Genomic DNA, 18925 nt, shown 5'->3' with positions numbered 1-18925 from the left:
GAGTATGATTGCACCACTCTGGCATTTATAAAATTTGGTTGGAAATTGAGTGTTTAGGAAGAAAGAGCCAAGCTTCTAAAGTTTGGCTGCTCTCTGCAAATAATAATATTATGCTTATGTTACGCCGTTCAGATATTTAACCTGGGATAGTAAATTTTGAGTTATTACTTACCTTAGTAATTATTTCTCTTTGTCTAAAGATACTCATGATTGAATAGGTGTACTTCTTTATGCTAAATGTAGTCTTAATTTATTGGGTATAGATCAAAGTACATGGAATCATTTTTATTAAATTCCATGGTACATTACTTAACAATGCCTTACTAAAGTAAGTTATCAAATCTTAAACTAAATAGTACTGTCTGGTCAGACCCCTGCTCCACACCCTATTCTCTTCCCTTTATTATTGTTTGGTTTTAACTGATGTTCCAAGTGATGCTCTTTGGTCACTGCTAAATCCTCAAAGTATCCTGTGAATCATCTGAAAAATAACTTGCATTCTTTTTTAAGTCTTTAAAAACTTAAAATCTGCATATGAGTATAGAGTAACTGAATGCAGAATATAAATGCTCTATGAATTACAACTATCCAGTTTTATTTTTTCTTTTTGTTTTTTTTAACTATCCAGTTTTATAAATGACCATTATATAAATAGCAGTACCTTTTCTTTTTTTCTCTCCAAGCTATAGCTTTTAAATTCATTCACTTATTCATTGAATAACTTACTATCTTTCGAGAACTGCAGAGTTGAAAATATCAAAATGGAGAAAGAGGATTATATAAAAGTCTTAGGATGAAAATGGGACTCTAGGACAGAATGATATTCTTAAGTTATGACTGAGTGATTTAGCTATATAGTATTTTGAGATTTCAAATAATGCTAGATATGCGTGAGGTTTTTGTTTTGTTTTTCAATATATTCAACAAGAAGTTGAGGTACTAATTTAATGTTTTGGTATGACATTTTAGCTGTGGTAATTTTTTCATGAGCTGTCAAATTCAAGTTGGTAGGAAATAGATCTGTGACATGAGAATAGATGTGTCTGCAAGACTACCAAATTGTAACATAGGCCATACTAGCAGATCACCAATTTCTTCCTAGGTTTTCTTTGCTGAGATCTGGAAGCTGTAAATAGCTGCTGTTACCACAGAAATTAGTTTCAAAGGGAGTTGTTTTTGAAATATGCAGGACAGGGAGCCTGGGTGGCGCAGTTACGCATCTGACTCTTGGTTTCGTCTCAGGTTGTGATCTCATGGTAATGAGATTGAGTCCCACTTCGGGCCCTGTGCTCAGCATGGAGTCTGCTTAAGATTCTCTCTCCCCTCTCCCCCTCCCACTCATGCTCTCTCTCTTTAAAATAAATGAATCTTTTTTCAAAAGAAAAGTATGGAGCACTTGTATAGATATAACCTATATGTGGTGCCATAGTTGAATAAGTAAGGGAGGAGCAAGAAGAAACTGAAGTATAGGACCCTGGGGCAGTAAAAGAACATTCTTTCTTAGACTGGTTGTTACCATCCACAGAACAGTCTTCCTCTCCCTTCTGACATGGAGCCTGGGAGGCAGGCTTGCAGGCAGTTCTTTTATCTTAAAATCTGAGTTCTTAAATGTAGTTTCTAACTGTCTATTTGGAGCTAATTTTCAAGCATATTTATATATTTTACTGAAAAAAAGGCACAGATGGAGTTAAGTAATTTTTTACTTTAATAATTCCCAACTGCTAATTTGTATTAGAGATAATTTTCTTATCTAATTAACCTCATTTATTTCAAAAGGAGAGACTGATAAAAATGGACTTCAATTTAATCGTATCTTCATTAGGTTTTTTTTTTTATTACTAAGAAATAATAGGGCTATTTAATAATACAAATTTTGAGGTCATCCTGTGAGTGAATGAATATATATACATATATATATTCATTTATTTATCAGAAAGGATGAAAACTCAGAAAAGCTCCCAGTAGGTACATTGACTTTATTTTATGAAGAAATGAAGGCTTTGGTAAGGTAAGGACTTGTTCAGTCATTTATTTATTCACATAGCCAATATTTATTGAATGCTGGCATATGTGAGATACTGTGTGCTAGGGGCTAGAATTAAAGACATTTCCCCCTGTTCCTTTTCTATGTGAAGTCTAGTGGAAAAGAGATAGGAAATGATTATAAAGTAGGAGCAGTATGGTAGATGAAGTACACAGGGTAGGAGGGGCATACCTAATTCCACTGGATTAAGTGAAAGACCCCTGGCAGAAGTAATGGTTAAGCCGAGGTCCAAAAAGGTAAGTAGGAAGTGGCAGGGCACAAGGTGAGAGGAAAGTAGGCTGAAAGAATAGCGTGGTAAAAACTGGAACATGTGAGATATTGGGGATACAGCAGAGGACACCAAACTGGATGCAAGGAGACCACTTGTGTTGTGGTTAGGAGCCTTGGTGACTCGCTCATAAAAAGAGGGAGGGAAAGGAGAAAATGAGGTGATTTGGGAGACATGTGGGAGGTGAAAACAATACCTTCTTTCTACCTAAACAGTTTTATTTAGATGGAATTCACATCATACCATACAATTCAGCCATGTAAAGCATGTAATTCAGGGGTGCCTGGCTGGCTCAGTTAGGTGTAGGGCATGTGACTCTTGAGGGTTGTGAGTTCAAGACCCATGCTGAGCATGGAGCCTACTTCAAAAAAGATAAAGTGTACAATTCAGTGGCTTTTAGTGTATATCTATCATCGTTATCACTTTTAGGACATTTTTCATTATCCCCAAAAGAAATCCCACTCCCCTTAGCCATCATCCCTAACACTCTGATTTCCCCAGCCCTAGGCAGCCACTAATTTTGGAGGATGTAATAAAAATGTCTTTTCTTTGTTTATGTATTTTATTACAGCGACTAGGTTTTATTAGTTTAATTTGCCAAATGACTTTTTTAAAACACCTCATTTTGAAGTAAAATATTCTTTTGTTCTTAGTGTTTTCTTTCTTTTTTATTCATTTTTTTACAGAAAACTCCAAATAATATATCAAAGTAGAAGGAAGGTAAAATGGTAAAACCCACATGCACATAACACTACATTTATACAATTATGACACATGGTGCTCTTACAGGTATTGCTATATTCTGGCTGTATCTTCTCTACTTACCCCCATACCTTTCGTAATATTTTTAAGCAGTTTGAGAGCTCCTCTTAACCTTTTAATTATAATAATAGTAATTATTGAGCATTTACTTCATACAAGGCGTAATCATAAATTGACGTGATTATTTCAGTTAATTAAGAAATTATGTTAGGTACAATAATAGCCATTTTCTAGGTGAAGTAAGTGATATTTAGTTCATTTTTAAATCTGTTATCTTTGTTTTAGCTTATAAATACTCATTTCATTGGTGAATAATATTATGTTTGTATAACTTCATAACTGGAAATTTTAGGACTGTAATAATGGTTACTCCCATAACTTTGCTTCCAGATACTGCAGTGGATTAGTCAGCCTTAACATTGATAAAAATACCTGTCATAAATTTTTGTAATACAGAGTTTTGTATTTTATATATAATTTGAAAAATTCTTCATTCTAGAATCCTGAGGAAAAATATGAATAACTTTTTTTTTTTTTTTTACTGGTAGAAAAATAGTTGGGGTTAAATAATATATCTGGGGTTATACAATAGGTATTCAAGTAGTAGAGCTGAGAGTTTTTTTTTTTTTTTTTTGCTGAGAGTTTTCAAATCTAACTCCAAAGCTTTGCCTTTACCCCGCTATGTAAGATAGCTGTACACCAAAGGGAGAAACTAGAGGGAAAGAAGCCCTGTGAGGTGTAATTTAGGATAGTATAGGTAACACTAGACTGAGAAACAGGAGACCAGAATTCTATTTTGAGATTTGTCCTTGGTCAAGTAATTTAACCTTTATGGCCTTTAGTTCTTCATTTGCATATGGGAGTAGGTCAGAGGTTATGCACACATTTTTTTTTTTTTTTTACTTGTGAGATTAAATAATTTCACAGCAGTATTAGAAACAATTCTGGTTTACATTCCTTTGCAAACCAAATAACCTTTTTCCTTTACCCCTCATCTCTGCTTTCTTATTGATCCTATATTATTTCTTAAAATGAACTATTTGAATTTTAAATTCTTAAACATGGCATATAATGGCATCACAGTTCTAGTAGGTTTGTAGGAGGTTTGTTTGCTGGAGGTATATTTTGTGTCTTTATGGACTTCTCTTTTCAGTATCATCCATCCATCCATCCATCCATCCATCCATCCATCTATTTATTCACTCAGTTTTTTCCGTTATTTTATTTCTTGACCTGGTAGGATATGAATGCTTGAACCTGACCAAGCTGAGCAGAATTTAGTGCATTTTAGTTCCTTATGATGAACCTATGTATTTCTGACCTGGAAGGGCTGTTCACATAGCCATGAGTGTAGGGAGATTAATGACTTCATACCTCTCCAAAGTAGCAGATAGAGGATAAATAGATGAATAAATGGATAATTTCTTGTCTGTTCTGTCATAGTAAATTTTGTTTCTAAGAAAATTTGCATTTTCAAAAATCACATTGTATAATTTAAGAGATTAAGTTCTAATTTAATTTGTGGACATTTTTACAGGAGCGAAATAATTTACAACCCTTTGTAAGTTAACTGTCTCTCATGAATAAATTGAGAGACACACAGAAAGAAGTTATATACTACCTGTGTTTTTAAAAAACAGCTTTATTGAGATGTAATTCACATACCATACACTCTACCCAAAGTGTACGATTTAATGGTTTTTAATATATTCTCATTATTGTGCAGTTATTACCACAATCGAATTTTAGAACATTTTTAGCCTCCCTAAAAGAAATCCATTAGCTGTCACTCATCTTCCTGAGCAACCACTAATCTTTCCTGTCTCTATGGATTTGTTTGTTTCAGATAATTCAAATAAATGGAATCATCCAATATGTAGTCCTTTGTGAGTGATTTTCACTTAGCATGTTTTCAAGATTCATGTTATAACATGTATGAGTACTTCATTTCTTTTATTGTCATATAATATTCCATTGTGTGGATAGTACCACAACTTATTTAGTTGTGAGATTTAGTTTTTCATGAGTTAATGGACATTTGGATTCTCTTGGCTTTGGGTCATTAAGAATAATGTCTCTATGAACATATCTTCATTTCTTTTGGGTATGTACCCAGGAGTGGAATTGCTGGGTCATATGGTAACTCAGTGTTTAACATTTTGAGTAACTGCCGGACTGTTTTCTAAGCAGTGGTGCCTTTTTTCATTCCACCAGCATTGTATGAGGGTTTCAGTTTCTCCTCAACCTTGCCAACACTTTTTATCTGTCATTTTGATGATAGCTATTCTAGTGGGTATGAAGGGGTATTCTCGTTGTTTTGATTTGTATCTCGCTGATGACTATATGTTGAGTATCTTTCATATGCTTTAATAAGTCCATTTGTGTATCTTCTTTGAATAAATGTCTGTTCAATTCTGCATCCACTTTTAAATTGGATCGTTAGTGTTTTTATTGAGTTGTAAGAGTTTTTAAATATAACCTAGATACAAGTCACTATTAAAAATGATTTGCAACCCATTTTTGGGGTCTTTTTAGTTTCTGGATAGTCTCTTTGGCAGCAAGTTTTAAAATTTTTAATAAAGTTCAACTTATCTTTACTTAATTTTGTTTCTTGGGCTGTTGGTATTTATTTAAGAAACCACTGCCTAACTTAATGTCTTGAATATTTACACCTATGGTTTTTTTCTAAGAGTTTTAGTTTTAGCTGTTACATTTAGGCCAGTGATTCATTTTGAGTTAACTTATGGATGGTATGAGGTAGAGGTTCAACTTTTGTCTTTTTCCTGTGCCTGTACAGTTGTAGTAGGTCTGCCTATCCTTTCAGTTGTTAATGCAGATGTCACACAACCCTTGACTGTCCAGAATGGTAAGAAGAATCTTTCTCCTCCTCTCACAGATATACGGACCTTAAAAATGGGAATGCGAATCCACCTTCATTTTGAGTTATATGCCATAGTTGCCAAATCTTTTATTTTGTCTTTTTTAGCCCAGAAATTAGTGTTTTTTATTGTTTTATGTAGTTGTCATCCTCATTTTTTTTGATGTTTTATTTTTTTTATTTTTTATTTTTTTAATTTTTATTTATTTATGATAGTCATACACAGAGAGAGAGAGGCAGAGACATAGGCAGAGGGAGAAGCAGGGTCCATGCACCGGGAGCTCGACGTGGGATTCGATCCCGGGTCTCCAGGATTGCACCCTGGGCCAAAGGCAGGCGCCAAACCGCTGCGCCACCCAGGGATCCCGTCATCCTCATTTTTTAAGATTTACTTGTGTTTAGTTAAAACCCAACTTTTTAGAATATTTATTTATTTATTTATTTATTTATTTATTTATTTATTTATTTATTTATTTATTTATTTATTTATTTATTTATTTTTACAACTCAGGACTCATTTGTCTTCCTGAAAGAAACTAAAAGAATTTTAGTAGTTCTTTCAGTGAGTCTGTTGATGATAAGCTGTGTTTTTGCTTAGCTGATAATATATTTTGTCCTCATCCTTGAGAGCTAGCTTACCTTCCAAACAGTTCTTAGGTGCCAGTTATTTACTGTTAACCCTTTGAAGATATTATTTCACTGTTATTTGGATTCCATTATTGGTGTTAAGAAATTGGCTGTCATCCTGAGAGTTCTTAATTACTGAGTAGCCTGCCTTTTCTCTCTGGCTCACTTCTTATTGTCAGGTGTTTTGTAGTTCTCTTATGATTCACTTTAGTCTTGCTCTGTAGCTGTGTATGTAATGGTGAATTGTAAACCCTGAGGTTTATGAATTTTTTTTCATGTTTTTGTGAATAGTGTATTAGTATTGTCTTTACCGGGTACAGTGTCTTGTATATAATACATTCCTAGGAGATTCTTTGGTTGAATTATTGTCATATTTCTTTGTATAGCTCTTTTCCTATCAGGATGTAGTTTAGAATATTTAAAAATATTTGTAAAAATACAGGGAATGCTTAGAAATTTTCATTTGTTTAAATAAAAAGGAGATTGTGGCATAAAATTTTTTTTTTCTGATGTAATTACAGCTTTGGCAGGAGGGAAAAAATATGGTGTATAAAACTTAATTGAAAAAGGTATCATGGTGTTCTATTAAACTTAATTATCTTTGGATTGGAGTTAAAATTTTTATATAAACATGTGTTTTTTATAAAATTTCGTATTGACTGATAAATACATTAAGCAGTTACAGTTTATCATTTTTAATTTTTTTTTTGAGAGATTGATAACATGTGTGAGTTGAGGGGTACAGAGAGAGAGAGAATCTTAATTAAGCAGCCTCCCTGCCTAGCATGGATCCCGATATGGACCCTGAGATCATAAGCCGAAATCAAGAGTTGGAAGCTAAACCAAATGAGCCATCCAGGTGCCCCTAAGTGGTTGCATTTTAAATAAAGATATTTTGATACAGGATTATATGGTTTCCTGATCAATTTTTTTTTTAACTGTAAAGACCTGTGATTTATTATTGTAATATAGGTCTGGAGTGTGTGGTCTTTTTTGAATTTATTTCCTTTTTACTTTAGGAAGGATAGAACAGAGAGAGGGACTATATACAAGAAAAGATAGATTGGAGCACCTGGGTCACTCAGTGGTTGAGCATCTGCCTTTGGGTCAGGTTGTGATTCTGGGGTCCTGGGTTTGAGTCCCGCATCAGGCTCCCTGCCTAAGTCTCTCTCTCTGTGTCTCTCATGAATAAAGAAATAAAATCTTTAAGAAAAAAAAAAAAAAAAGAATGTATTCATCCATTGCTAGATAATAACATGACAAACAAAATGTTGGGATTTTGTTCAGAATTCAAAATATTTATCTTAAATATTATTTACTTGTATTATCAGGTTTACAGTGAAGTCCTCCTCTTATGTTTTTCCCCTGCAAGCCAAAATTTTCTGTCTGAAACCATTAGCTGTACTATGCTCTCTGTGAATGCTATAGACCTTTTCCTCTGGTTTTTAAAAGGACTACCCTCTGCTGGTTTCAGATTTCACTGTGGTAACTTAGATGTGGGCCAGATGCCATTGTAATAACTTGCATTTGGGATTTGTGGCTACAATTAGTATAATAAAGAACATTAGGAATTGCATTGCATCTACCCCTAATTGACCTGTTTCAATAGGACAAAATAGAATTTTTAAGGTGTTAAGATTAAATATTTTCTGGACTTGTCTCTGAGATATAATGGTCCTTGTTCTAGATATTCATACTATCAGATACTTAATTTTTTCTTCATTATTTCCTGTTGTATATGCATGTATATGTATGTGCTTATGTGTGTGAATAGACTAGGCTTTAATCCTTAAACTGTATTCTAAAAGTCATAGTAAATCAGTCTGTACACAAGAACACAGATACTGATGATGATGCACTTGGGATATTTAAGCTCGAAGGCTTTAGAACTAGAATCAAACCCAGATGGAAGGATGTTGTAGTGAATAGAACAGAGAATCCCTTACTCTACTGTGGTATTTCCTGGTCCCCTCTCTAACTGAATCAGGATCTCTTAGAGTAGGGCTCCAATCCTACGTGGAAATTCAGGTGACTTTTCGGAATAAATTCTGTTCTCAGTGTAATGTTCTTTGAATAACATATATCATATTTTCAGATTCGTAGGAGGAAATACTAGTCTGGTGTAGAATTGGTTTTTATCACCAATTATTGATTTTCCATGCATTTGGGAAGTATTGAGCTAGCAAAGGTAGACAGAAAAGTAGCACATTATCAGATACAAGTAGCACCTAACACTGGTGATCCTCTGGTCTCAGAGGTTTCAGCTGTGACATGGAAAGTGAGACAGTCACTTGATACATTATTCATACTTAAGTAACAGTATTATTTGAGATACTTCAAACTCTTTGAGGTCACAAAACAAAACATCTTTGCAATAGTTTGACCAAATGATAAGGCTATGATCCTTGAAAAGAAATTAAAATAAGACATTGTAGAAAGTAAAATATGAAACCATCTTTCTCCTTTTTCCATGATGAGGGGTATACCTCTATTTATTAAGTTTTAGATGTATTCTTTCATGAATACATCTAAATATATATGCTCATGAATATATATTTACATGTATTTGCTTATATGCTTGCATATTTTAAATATTGATATATACAAACAGTTTGCATCTGCTGTCAAAGGCTATAACAATTTATTTTCTCATCATTGTAGGATGTTACAGGATGTCTTCTGAGTAGGCTAGGGAACACACTTTTAACTATTAATGAGTTTGAACTTTTTAAAAAAGATTTTATTATTTATTTGAGAAGAGGAAGAGAGTGAACATGAGCAGGGAGGAAGGGTAGAGGGAGAGTGAGAAGCAGGCTCCCTGCGGGGAGCCTGTCCTGGGGCTGAATCCCAGGACCCAGGATCATGACCTGAGCTGAAGGCAGACACTTAAATGACTGAACCACCTGGGTGTCCTGAACACCTTTTTTTTTTTAATTTATTTTTTTTAAAACATGTATTCTTTATTTGCATTTCTTGTGATTTACTTTCTGATTTCCTTTGCTTTAAACTTGGGTTGTTAGTTTTTTTTGTTTGTTTTGTTTTGTTTTGTTTTAAAGAGATCTTATTTGTTCATGACAGACATAGAGAGGCAGAGGGAGAAGCCGGCAGGCTCCATACTGGGAGCCCAACATGGGACTCGATCCCAGGAGTCCAGGATCACATCCTGGGCCGAAGGCAGGCACTAAACCACTGAGCCACCCAGGGATCCCCTAGGTTTTGTTTTTGTTTTGTTTTTAATTTATTGAAGTTCCTTGTATAGTATGGATATTTAGTCTTTGTTACGTGACAGAATGATGTTTACTTAGCTTTTTCAGTGGTGTAATAATAACAAACATTTTGCTTTGTGTAAGAAATTCTTCTGAGTCCTTTATGTCTATTTTTTCATTTAATCTTCACTGTCCTATTCACTTTATGGATGAGGGTACTATGATGCAAGGAGGTTAAATAAGTTGTGTGAACACATGCCATTAAGTGGTAGAGACAGGATTTGAATCTAGAAAGACTAATTTTAAAACTATTACACTTAACCTTTACAGTTTACTTATTAGAATGTTTTTAAAAGTAAAAAAATGAAAATTTCAAATTTATTTCTTTTTAAAGATATTTGATTATTTTGATACAAATAACTCCTTTAGTAATAGTAACACAAACGTGTATAGGCATATGCACACACTTACATAGTTGGTATGTAGATGTAATACTATAATAATACAGTATTTCGTAGATTTTAGGACATTTGTCCTATTTCTATTTAGAACTGACCTTCAGGGATCCCTGGGTGGCACAGCGGTTTAGCGTCTGCCTTTGGCTCAGGGCGCGATCCTGGAGACCCGGGATCGAATCCCACGTCGGGCTCCCGGTGCGTGGAGCCTGCTTCTCCCTCTGCCTCTGTCTCTGCCTCCCCCCCCCTTCTGTGTGACTATCATAAATAAAAAAATAAAAAATAAATAAATAGAACTGACCTTCAGTAGCATATTCCCTTATTTTTTTCTATTGATTACCATAATCTGTAAATCCTGTTGCCAATCATTTTGCTTTTATTTATCCTCCATGCTGTTATAGGAATAATTATTTTAAGTATGGTTTTAATTATATTACTCCTTTGGGTACTTTCAGTGATATCACATTTCTTGCTGAGTGGAGCTAGGCTCTTTCCTTATTGGAACATTTAAAGACATATAATTGTTTCATCTTTACCTTTCAAGAATTACCATGAGCAATTTTTTTTCCTGTTTAAAAAATTTAGTCTGCTTGCTATGATGCAGTATCTAGTGTATACTAGTCATACTAGTCTTTGTATTCAGTGGCTCAAGTTCGTATTTCCATGGTCTTTTGTTTGTATGCAATATGACATAATGCAGAGCACTCTCATTTCTTGAGTTTCTGTATAGTATGATCTCAGATGTGGCAGACTGATTGGAAAGGGGGTGAGAGAATCAAGCACATTTTTCTGAAGCAGAGTTTGCATAGAAAAGATTTTTCTTTCTTTAGATTGTGTATTGGGTCTGATGGGGATTGGATGTGTGGAGCAGGACTAAAGTCCCACCCCAGCTACCCTAGTGGCATGGCCATTGGTGTTAAGTATCTGACCTTACTTGCTATATGATCTTGAGCAATTTGCAGTATCTGACCTTACTTGCTATATGATCTTGAGCAATATACTTAACTTTTCTAAATGTTAATTTTCTCCTTTGAGCCACTTTTCTTGATACTACATATAGCAGATAAATTGGATAATTTTTTTTTCTTTTGAGAGTTACATTCTTTTGGCCTCATGGTTGGTTCAGTTAGTGTTCTTAATCAGCAGAAGAAGCTAAATGACTGAGCAGATGAATTTATTTAAGGGTGTTGAGTACCTCATAGAATTTGGGGGGAAGGCTGGAGAACTGGGCTTAAAGCTAAACTTACAGACAATATGCCTCAAATCACCTGTGAGAACTCTCACTTCTCCAGCTCCACCAAGTACCAGTATTGTCCATTTGCTGCCACTCTGGGCTAGAACTTGATTGGCTGCTGCTGGTGCTGCCACTGTGGAAGGCTAATACTAATACCTCTGCTGTTGCCTGTACCAGCCAGAATGGTAGCTCCATACAGAGCCATTTTCTAATGTGACTTACTTCCAAACTGAAATCCTGTACAGGTGCTTCTGAATATCTGCACCAGAGTTGCAGATTATGTTGGGAATTTGAGGTCTAAAATTAATTTTGGGAAATTAGACTTATAAATGTGGGAATTTTCTGAGTATAAAAAGATTTTGCACAAGTTGATGAGAAGCTTAAACATGATAAATGGTCACTCTAATACTTTCGCTTATATTCTTCCATCTGTAATATTTTTTTTCTTCACCTCCAAGTGAATAAATTCTGTGCAAATACTGGATTTTCTTTGTTTGAATTAGTCTACCTGGCTCTTTCTCATCTAATTTTTCATATGGTTTTTTCATCATTTCTTTCCACATTATTTTATTATTTCTTTAAGACATTATGAAACCTCACAAGTAGTACTAAATTCTAGTATGAGCCAAACAGTATGGAAAAGTAAAGAATAAACTGTGAAAGTTGCCTTTCACCACTCACCCCTTTCCCTTCACATTTTCGATTGCTATCTCCTTTTGAAGTGTCCTCTGATAAAGATTTATAATCTTTCATTTTAATTTGATTCATGTGATAATAATTTGTCACTTGATGGTAAGTTCATAATATAGAGGTCTTTATTTGTGCTTTGGGTTTCCATGGAGTCTATTAAAACTGTTACTGTGTGTAGAGGAGGAATATGTAAAGGTTTGACCTAATGCAATAGCTATGTCATTTCAGAAGTGAAAGCTTTACAGCTTAGGGATTTTGTGACATGCAGAGAAAAATAGCAGTCTAAGTAGACTCCAGGAATTCTAGATTGGGAAACATACCATTGATGATGCCATTTAACAGAATCTAGGAATGGAGGAATTGCTCTATCTGCAAGCATATTGCTAGAATGCTTTCTAATTATATTCCATCATTGCAGGATCTCTTTTACCCATATTTCTGATTTGAATTAGAGTTTGGGGAGGTGCTAAAATGTTTAGATGTGGCATAGATTTCCAGTTTAGGAAAGATGGTGAAAAATACCATTTTCTAGTAGAGTTTTTTCTGAGGCTTCAGTGCTAGATAATGAATAAAACCTCTCAGTGGGGAGATGGATTTTTCTTAAAAAAAGAAAAAAATCTCAACAATTAGATTAAATGGGGTGACTGTAAACCTTATTTCTAGCTGTTTGTCATTTATAAGTAGATGGTAAACGGGTGTATATTTCATTATGTATCCATTTGTTTCAGATAGACATGATAATAATAGCCTCATTTTGATAAAGTGTCTCTGAGAAACTTCTGCTGGAAAGCCATAATTCAGATATTTGTTGTGGCATTTTGCATTTAGCCTCATTTTTTTCCTGTTAATTATATCTAATTTGACATCTTTTCTCTTTCCAGATCATTCAACTTCAAGTGGCACGTTATCTTTTAAGCCTAGTCGATCATTGGTTACTCTTCCTACTGCCCATGTCATGCCGTCTAACTCCAGTGCTTCAGTTTCCAAACATAGGGAATCATTGATGTCAGATGGCTCAAAATGGAGTACAAGTCTCATGCAAACATTGGGAAGCCATAGTAGAGGGGAGCAAGACTCTTCACTAGACATGAAGGACTTCCGGCCCCTCCGGAAATGGTCATCTTTATCCAAACTCACTGCCCCAGATAACTGCAACCAGGGTGGCGTTGTACATGCTGATGAATCAAGGAGTGGTTTGGAAAAGACAGGGAGAGCCAAAGTTTTAACATCACAACTAAGAACAATTGGGCCTAGCTGCTTACATGATAGTATGGAGATGCTTAAGCTAGAGGACAAGGAAATAAATAAAAAACGATCTTCAACTCTGGACTGCAAATATAAATTTGAGACCTGTAGCAAAGAGGACTTTAGAGCTTCTTCCTCCACTCTTAGGAGACAGACCTTAGACATGACATACAGTGCCTTACCTGAAAGCAAGCCCATTATGACAAGTACAGAGGCCTTTGAACCTCCGAAATATTTAATGCTGGGTCAACAGGCAGTAGGTGGAGTTCCCATTCAGCCTTCTGTGAGGACACAGATGTGGCTTACAGAGCAGTTGCGGACAAACCCTTTGGAAAGTAGAACTACAGAGGATTCTTACAGTTTAGCTCCTTGGCAACAGCAGCAAATTGAAGAGTTTCGACAAGAAAATGAAACACCAATGCAGGTAAGGTTCAAAATCTAGTGTTTGCTTCCCTCCAGTGGATGTTATGAGAACAGTAGCACACTTGCTATAAGCATAGGGACAGTGTGTCCTTAGGCACAGATTGTTTTCCTTTCCTTTTTTTCCTGCAAGTTACTAAGCATAAGTGGTATAAACTCCCAAAGTAACTGCTTTGGTAAACAAAAGTTGAAACATCTTTGAGGCTGATTAACATGAAAAGCTTAAAAATCTTGTACCTTCTTAGTCTTTACTTTCTTTCTCATTTGTTAAGTGAGCATAAAAATAAAGCAAAACTTATTAAGTTAAAAGAAATTTGAAGCAGATAGAGGAACTGGTGTGATATAATAGAACATAAACTTGGGGAGTGTGAGTCTTTGAATATGTTTTTGTTTCTATAAGATTCAGAATCTGGATGATTTTCTACCTATCATTTAATACTTAATTTCTCTGGGCCTCAGTTTCTTTTCCTGTTCTTTTTTAAATTGAAATATAATGGACATAGAATATTACATTAGTTTCAGTTCTACAACATAATGATTTGATATATGTTTGTTTTGTGAAATGATCACAGTAAGTCTAAGTCTGGTCTGTTTAATGTCCATCACTGTACATAGTTTCAAATTTTTTTTTCCTTGTGATAACTTACAGAATTTTATCTTTTTGCAACTTGCCGATATATAATACAGTATTATTAACAATAGTCATGTTGTACTTACATTCTTGTGACTTATTTTATAACTGGGAATTTGTATCTTTTGACTTCCTTCACCTGTTTTGCCCACTTCTGCCCCTGGCAACCTCCAGTCAATTCTCTGTTATTTATTTCTTTTTAAAGATTCTATATATAAATGAGATGATACAGTATTTGTCTTTGTTGGATTTATTTGACTTATTATAATGCCCTCAAAGTACATTTATATTGTCACAAATGGCAAGATTTCATCTTGTTACAACTGAATAATATTCCTTTGTACATATACACCACATTTTCTTTGTTCATTTATTTCTCAGTGGGCACTTAGGTTGCTTTCATCTCTTGGCTGTTGTAAATAGTGCTGCAGTGGACATGGCAGTGCATGTATCTTTTTGGGTTAGTGTTTTCATTTTTTCAGATGAATGCCCAGAAGGGGAACTGCTGGATGATATGATAGTACTATTTTTAATTTTTTGAGGAACCCCCATTACTGTTTTCCATAGTGGTTGCAACAATTTATATTCCCACCAATAGTGCACAAGGGTTGTCTTTTCTCCACATCTTTCCCAACACTTGTTATCTCTTGCCTTTTTTATAATGACCATTCTAACTGGTGTCAGATGATACCTCATTGTGGTTTTGACTTGCATTTCCCTGATAGTGATGTTGAGAACCTTTTCATGTGTCTGTTTGCCATCTGCATGTCTTCTCATTTGTTCATCTGTGAAATGAGAAGGTGGAAACTAAAGACATTTTTTAAAGTTTTGGTGGTGTCTGAAATGTATGTAGGTTTATAAGCAGAAATGTACTTATTTTAAAAAGATGAAGTTGGTTATCAAGATTTATTAATCAGTCTGAGGAAGCACTTTATAAAATACCACATATAAATAAAAGTGGTGCGTAGCACCTAAAGTAACATGTAATGTGTACATTTCTTGATCTGGAAACATTTTCTATTCCAAGATAATTTCCATAACTCATTTTAGCTGGGGAAGCAATTATCTGTAGAAATTTTTGTAAATCTTACCATCCAATTTTTACTACCAGAAATTTCTGAAACTAATGCTTTCAGAAATTATAAAATTTTTCTTAGAGAAAATATTTAAAATTACTATTCATTACTATTACTAATAAAAAATAGTAAAGATTAAAGGAATATATTCTATGAAAGAGTAAGGAGATCACTGATCTAGGAACTTTACAACTCTGAGTCCTGAAACATATATGCACCCCAATGTGCTACATTCATAGGGGAATCCTTAACTCATCTCATGTGCCTTCCTTATTCTTGTGTGGGGCACAGTACTGAACAATCTTAATTATGTATAAAAACCGCATAACCAAACAAGCATTATTATGATGTCTGAATTACAAATCAGAAAAGATAATTTTATTTTATTTTTTTAAGATTTTATTTATTTATTCATGAGAGACAGAGGCAGAGACACAGGCAGAGGGAGAAGCAGGCTCCCTGCAAGGAGGCTGATGCGGGACTCGATTCCGGATCTGGGGATCACACCCTGAACCAAAGGCGGATGCCCAACTGCTGAGCCACCCAGGCGTCCCAGAAAAGAGCAATTTAACCAGATTTGTGATTTATTATCAGTTTAAGTGATTGAAAGATTGGATACCTAATTTTTAAAATACTGTTACATTTTAGTTCTCAAATGCTTTGTGATTATAGAAGAGAGATCAGGCGGTTTTTTTTTTTCTCCAGTTGGTATTTTTGCACAGAACTGTAGCTGTCCATGGGGTGCTGAATAATACTATTCCACCTTGAAGTAGATGTGATAGAAAGGTAACTGAGAAAATTGGATGAATTTAAAGGAGTAAGTACTAATTTCTTTCATTCTGCTTGGAAAACCTTCTGTTGTAAATGAAGTTTTTCCCAACCTTGAAGCAATGCAGAGAGGATAGGAAGCTTAGAGGTGCACTATGGAGCCAAATGATTGATTGATTGATTGATTGATTGCATTAGAGACAGAGACAGAGAGCAAGTGCACAAACAAGGGGGGGAGGGATAGAGGGAGAAGCAGACTCCCTGTCAGACAGGGAGCCTGATTCAGGACTCAATCCCAGAACCCTGGGATCATGACCTGAGCTGAAGTCAAATGCTTAACCCACTAAGCCATCCAGGTGGCCCCAAATTTATTTTTAAATTTTCTCCCTAGTACATGGTACAGGAAGAAGGCTACTAGAGGCCATTTGCACACACCCTGGGATGTCCTACTTTTTGATGAACCGTATTTGGGATCGTCTCTTTGTAGTGCTCCTAAGTGTTGTAGTAGAAAGATAAAACCAGGTAAAGAAAACTTAGACACTTCAGTTGCTATGTTTAAATGATCTCTTCTCATTCCCTTCTTGGACTGCTACAGGAAAAAATTCTTAAATACCTTCTCCTTGGAGCTTCCAACTGCTGTCTTTATTATAAAAGTTCTCATCTTAGTTGTTTCTAAAGACTTTAAAAACTTGACTTCCTTTTAGTCTAATTTTTATGTAACAGAGGAGCTATAATAAGGATCAGCCCATCTGATAAATTGTGAGAATGTGTATGATTTTCAAGCATAACTGCTAAACTCTCACCATGAAAGAAACCCCTCTTTTTACAACTAAGGAAAGGAATTTGGCTGAGAGTCACAGTCTAACACCACTATAGCTTTATATAGAACTTTGTAGCTCTCGAGTGTTTCATCTCATTTGATCTGCAGAGTTGCTTTCCCAGCTTTTCTCCCTCCAAAGATTAATATGATAATGTGGAAGTTTTGCTCTTCTTAGGAATAATTATTGAGTCAGCCTCAGAGTCTCATGCTCATGCTGTTCCTTGATTCCCATGATTTCACTAACTTAGCTAGAGTGCAGGTAGTGTACTACTCTGAAACATTTTCCTTTGTGAATGAAGAGAGGCCTTCTATTGCCTTCAGATGGTTAGAATATAGACCTCCATGTGCAAACTGTCTTTGAGTCTTTCCTCTGTTCAGTGTCACCCCCTCTTCTCCCACCCTCCCCAAAAGCTCTCTGACTCAGAGAAGGACTATGACAGAAGAGAAGGACAGATAACAGTCTTGTCTTCTCTTTGGCAAGAATGTATCCCTTACCATGTCCCTCTTTTTCAAAAGTATTTAAATTCAGTGAATTAACATATAACGTACTGCTAGTTACAGAAGTAGAGGTCAGTGATTCATCAATTTTATAGACTACCCCAGTGCTCCATTACATCACATGCCATCCTTAATGTCCATCACCCAGTTACCCCACCCTCCCCCTACCCCTCCAGACACCCTCAGTTTGTTTCCAGTGATTGAGTCTCTTATGGTTTGTCTGTCTCTAATTTCGTCTTATTTTTTCCTCTCTTCCCCTATGATTTTCTGTTTTATTTCTTAAATTTCACATATGAGTGAGATGATATGATAATTGTCTTTCTCTGCTTAACTTATTTCACTTAGCATAGTACCCTCTAGTTCAATTCACGTTGTTGTGAATGGCAAGATTTTATTTATTTTGATGGCTGAATAGTATTCCATTGTGTGTGTGTGTGTTAGTGTGTATACATACCATCTCTTCTTTATCCATTAATCTGATGTTGGACATCTGGTCTCTTTCTGTAGTTTGGCTATTGTGGACATTGCTGCTATAAACATTGGGGTGCAGGTGCACCTTCAGATCACTATGTTATATCCTTTGGGTAAATCCCTAGTAGTGTACTTGCTGGGTCATAGGGTAGCTCTATTTTCAGCTTTTTTTTTTTTAAGATTTTATTTATTTATTCATGAGAGACAGAGACAGAGAGAGAGGGAGAGAGAGAGGGAGAGTCAGAGACACAGGCAGAGGGAGAAGCAGGCTTCTCTCCCAGAGAAGCAGGCAGAGGGAGCCCGATGTGGGACTTGATCCCAGGTCTCCAGGATCACACTCTGGGCTGAAGGTGGCGCCAAACTGCCTGAGCCACCAGGGCTGCCCTATTTTCAGCTTTTTGAGGAACCTCTATACTATTTTCCAGAGTGGCTGCACTAGCTTGCATTCCTACCAAGAATAAAAGGGGGTTCCCCCTTTGTTTACTTTCTTACCAGCATCTGTTGTTTCCTGTACCATGTCCCTCTTTTATTTCTTTTCTTGGGGGAGTAGAGGGGTAGGGAAGGGGAATGGAAAGTGTGTCCCTCAACACACAGCAGTATCCATTGGAGGTCCTGTAAGCTCACGGCGCATCTTTCAGGCAGTAGTGAAGAAATGGTCTCTTTATTGATGAAGTTGTTTGACCTTTTTTCTCTTTTATTTCCTAGGATGTTACTAAGTTCTGGGTTGCAGTCATTAAAAAGAGAAAAATAAAATTTTGTACCCCATTTAAATCATGATGGGGCTTGATCAGCCAAAATATTTGCACCTAATGATTTCAACATATTTTGGTGA

General features: G+C 35.5%; 1 protein-coding gene across 2 annotated transcripts in view; it reads left to right on the top strand.

Annotated features, from left to right (window-relative positions):
- CEP85L (centrosomal protein 85 like) overlaps positions 1-18925 on the top strand; it is a 146918-nt gene that overhangs the window by 31279 nt on the left and 96714 nt on the right. For both annotated transcript variants that reach the window (XM_038526648.1, XM_038526649.1), the window contains exon 3: positions 13046-13833. In XM_038526648.1, the coding sequence (XP_038382576.1) occupies positions 13046-13833 (788 nt within the window). The remainder of the gene's footprint in view (positions 1-13045; positions 13834-18925) is intronic.

This window comes from Canis lupus, chromosome 1 (assembly GCF_011100685.1).
Source record: "Canis lupus familiaris isolate Mischka breed German Shepherd chromosome 1, alternate assembly UU_Cfam_GSD_1.0, whole genome shotgun sequence".
Taxonomy (NCBI): domain Eukaryota; kingdom Metazoa; phylum Chordata; class Mammalia; order Carnivora; family Canidae; genus Canis; species Canis lupus.
The sequence above is the reverse complement of the archived record's forward strand: the minus strand, read 5'-3'. Positions and strand labels throughout refer to the sequence as shown.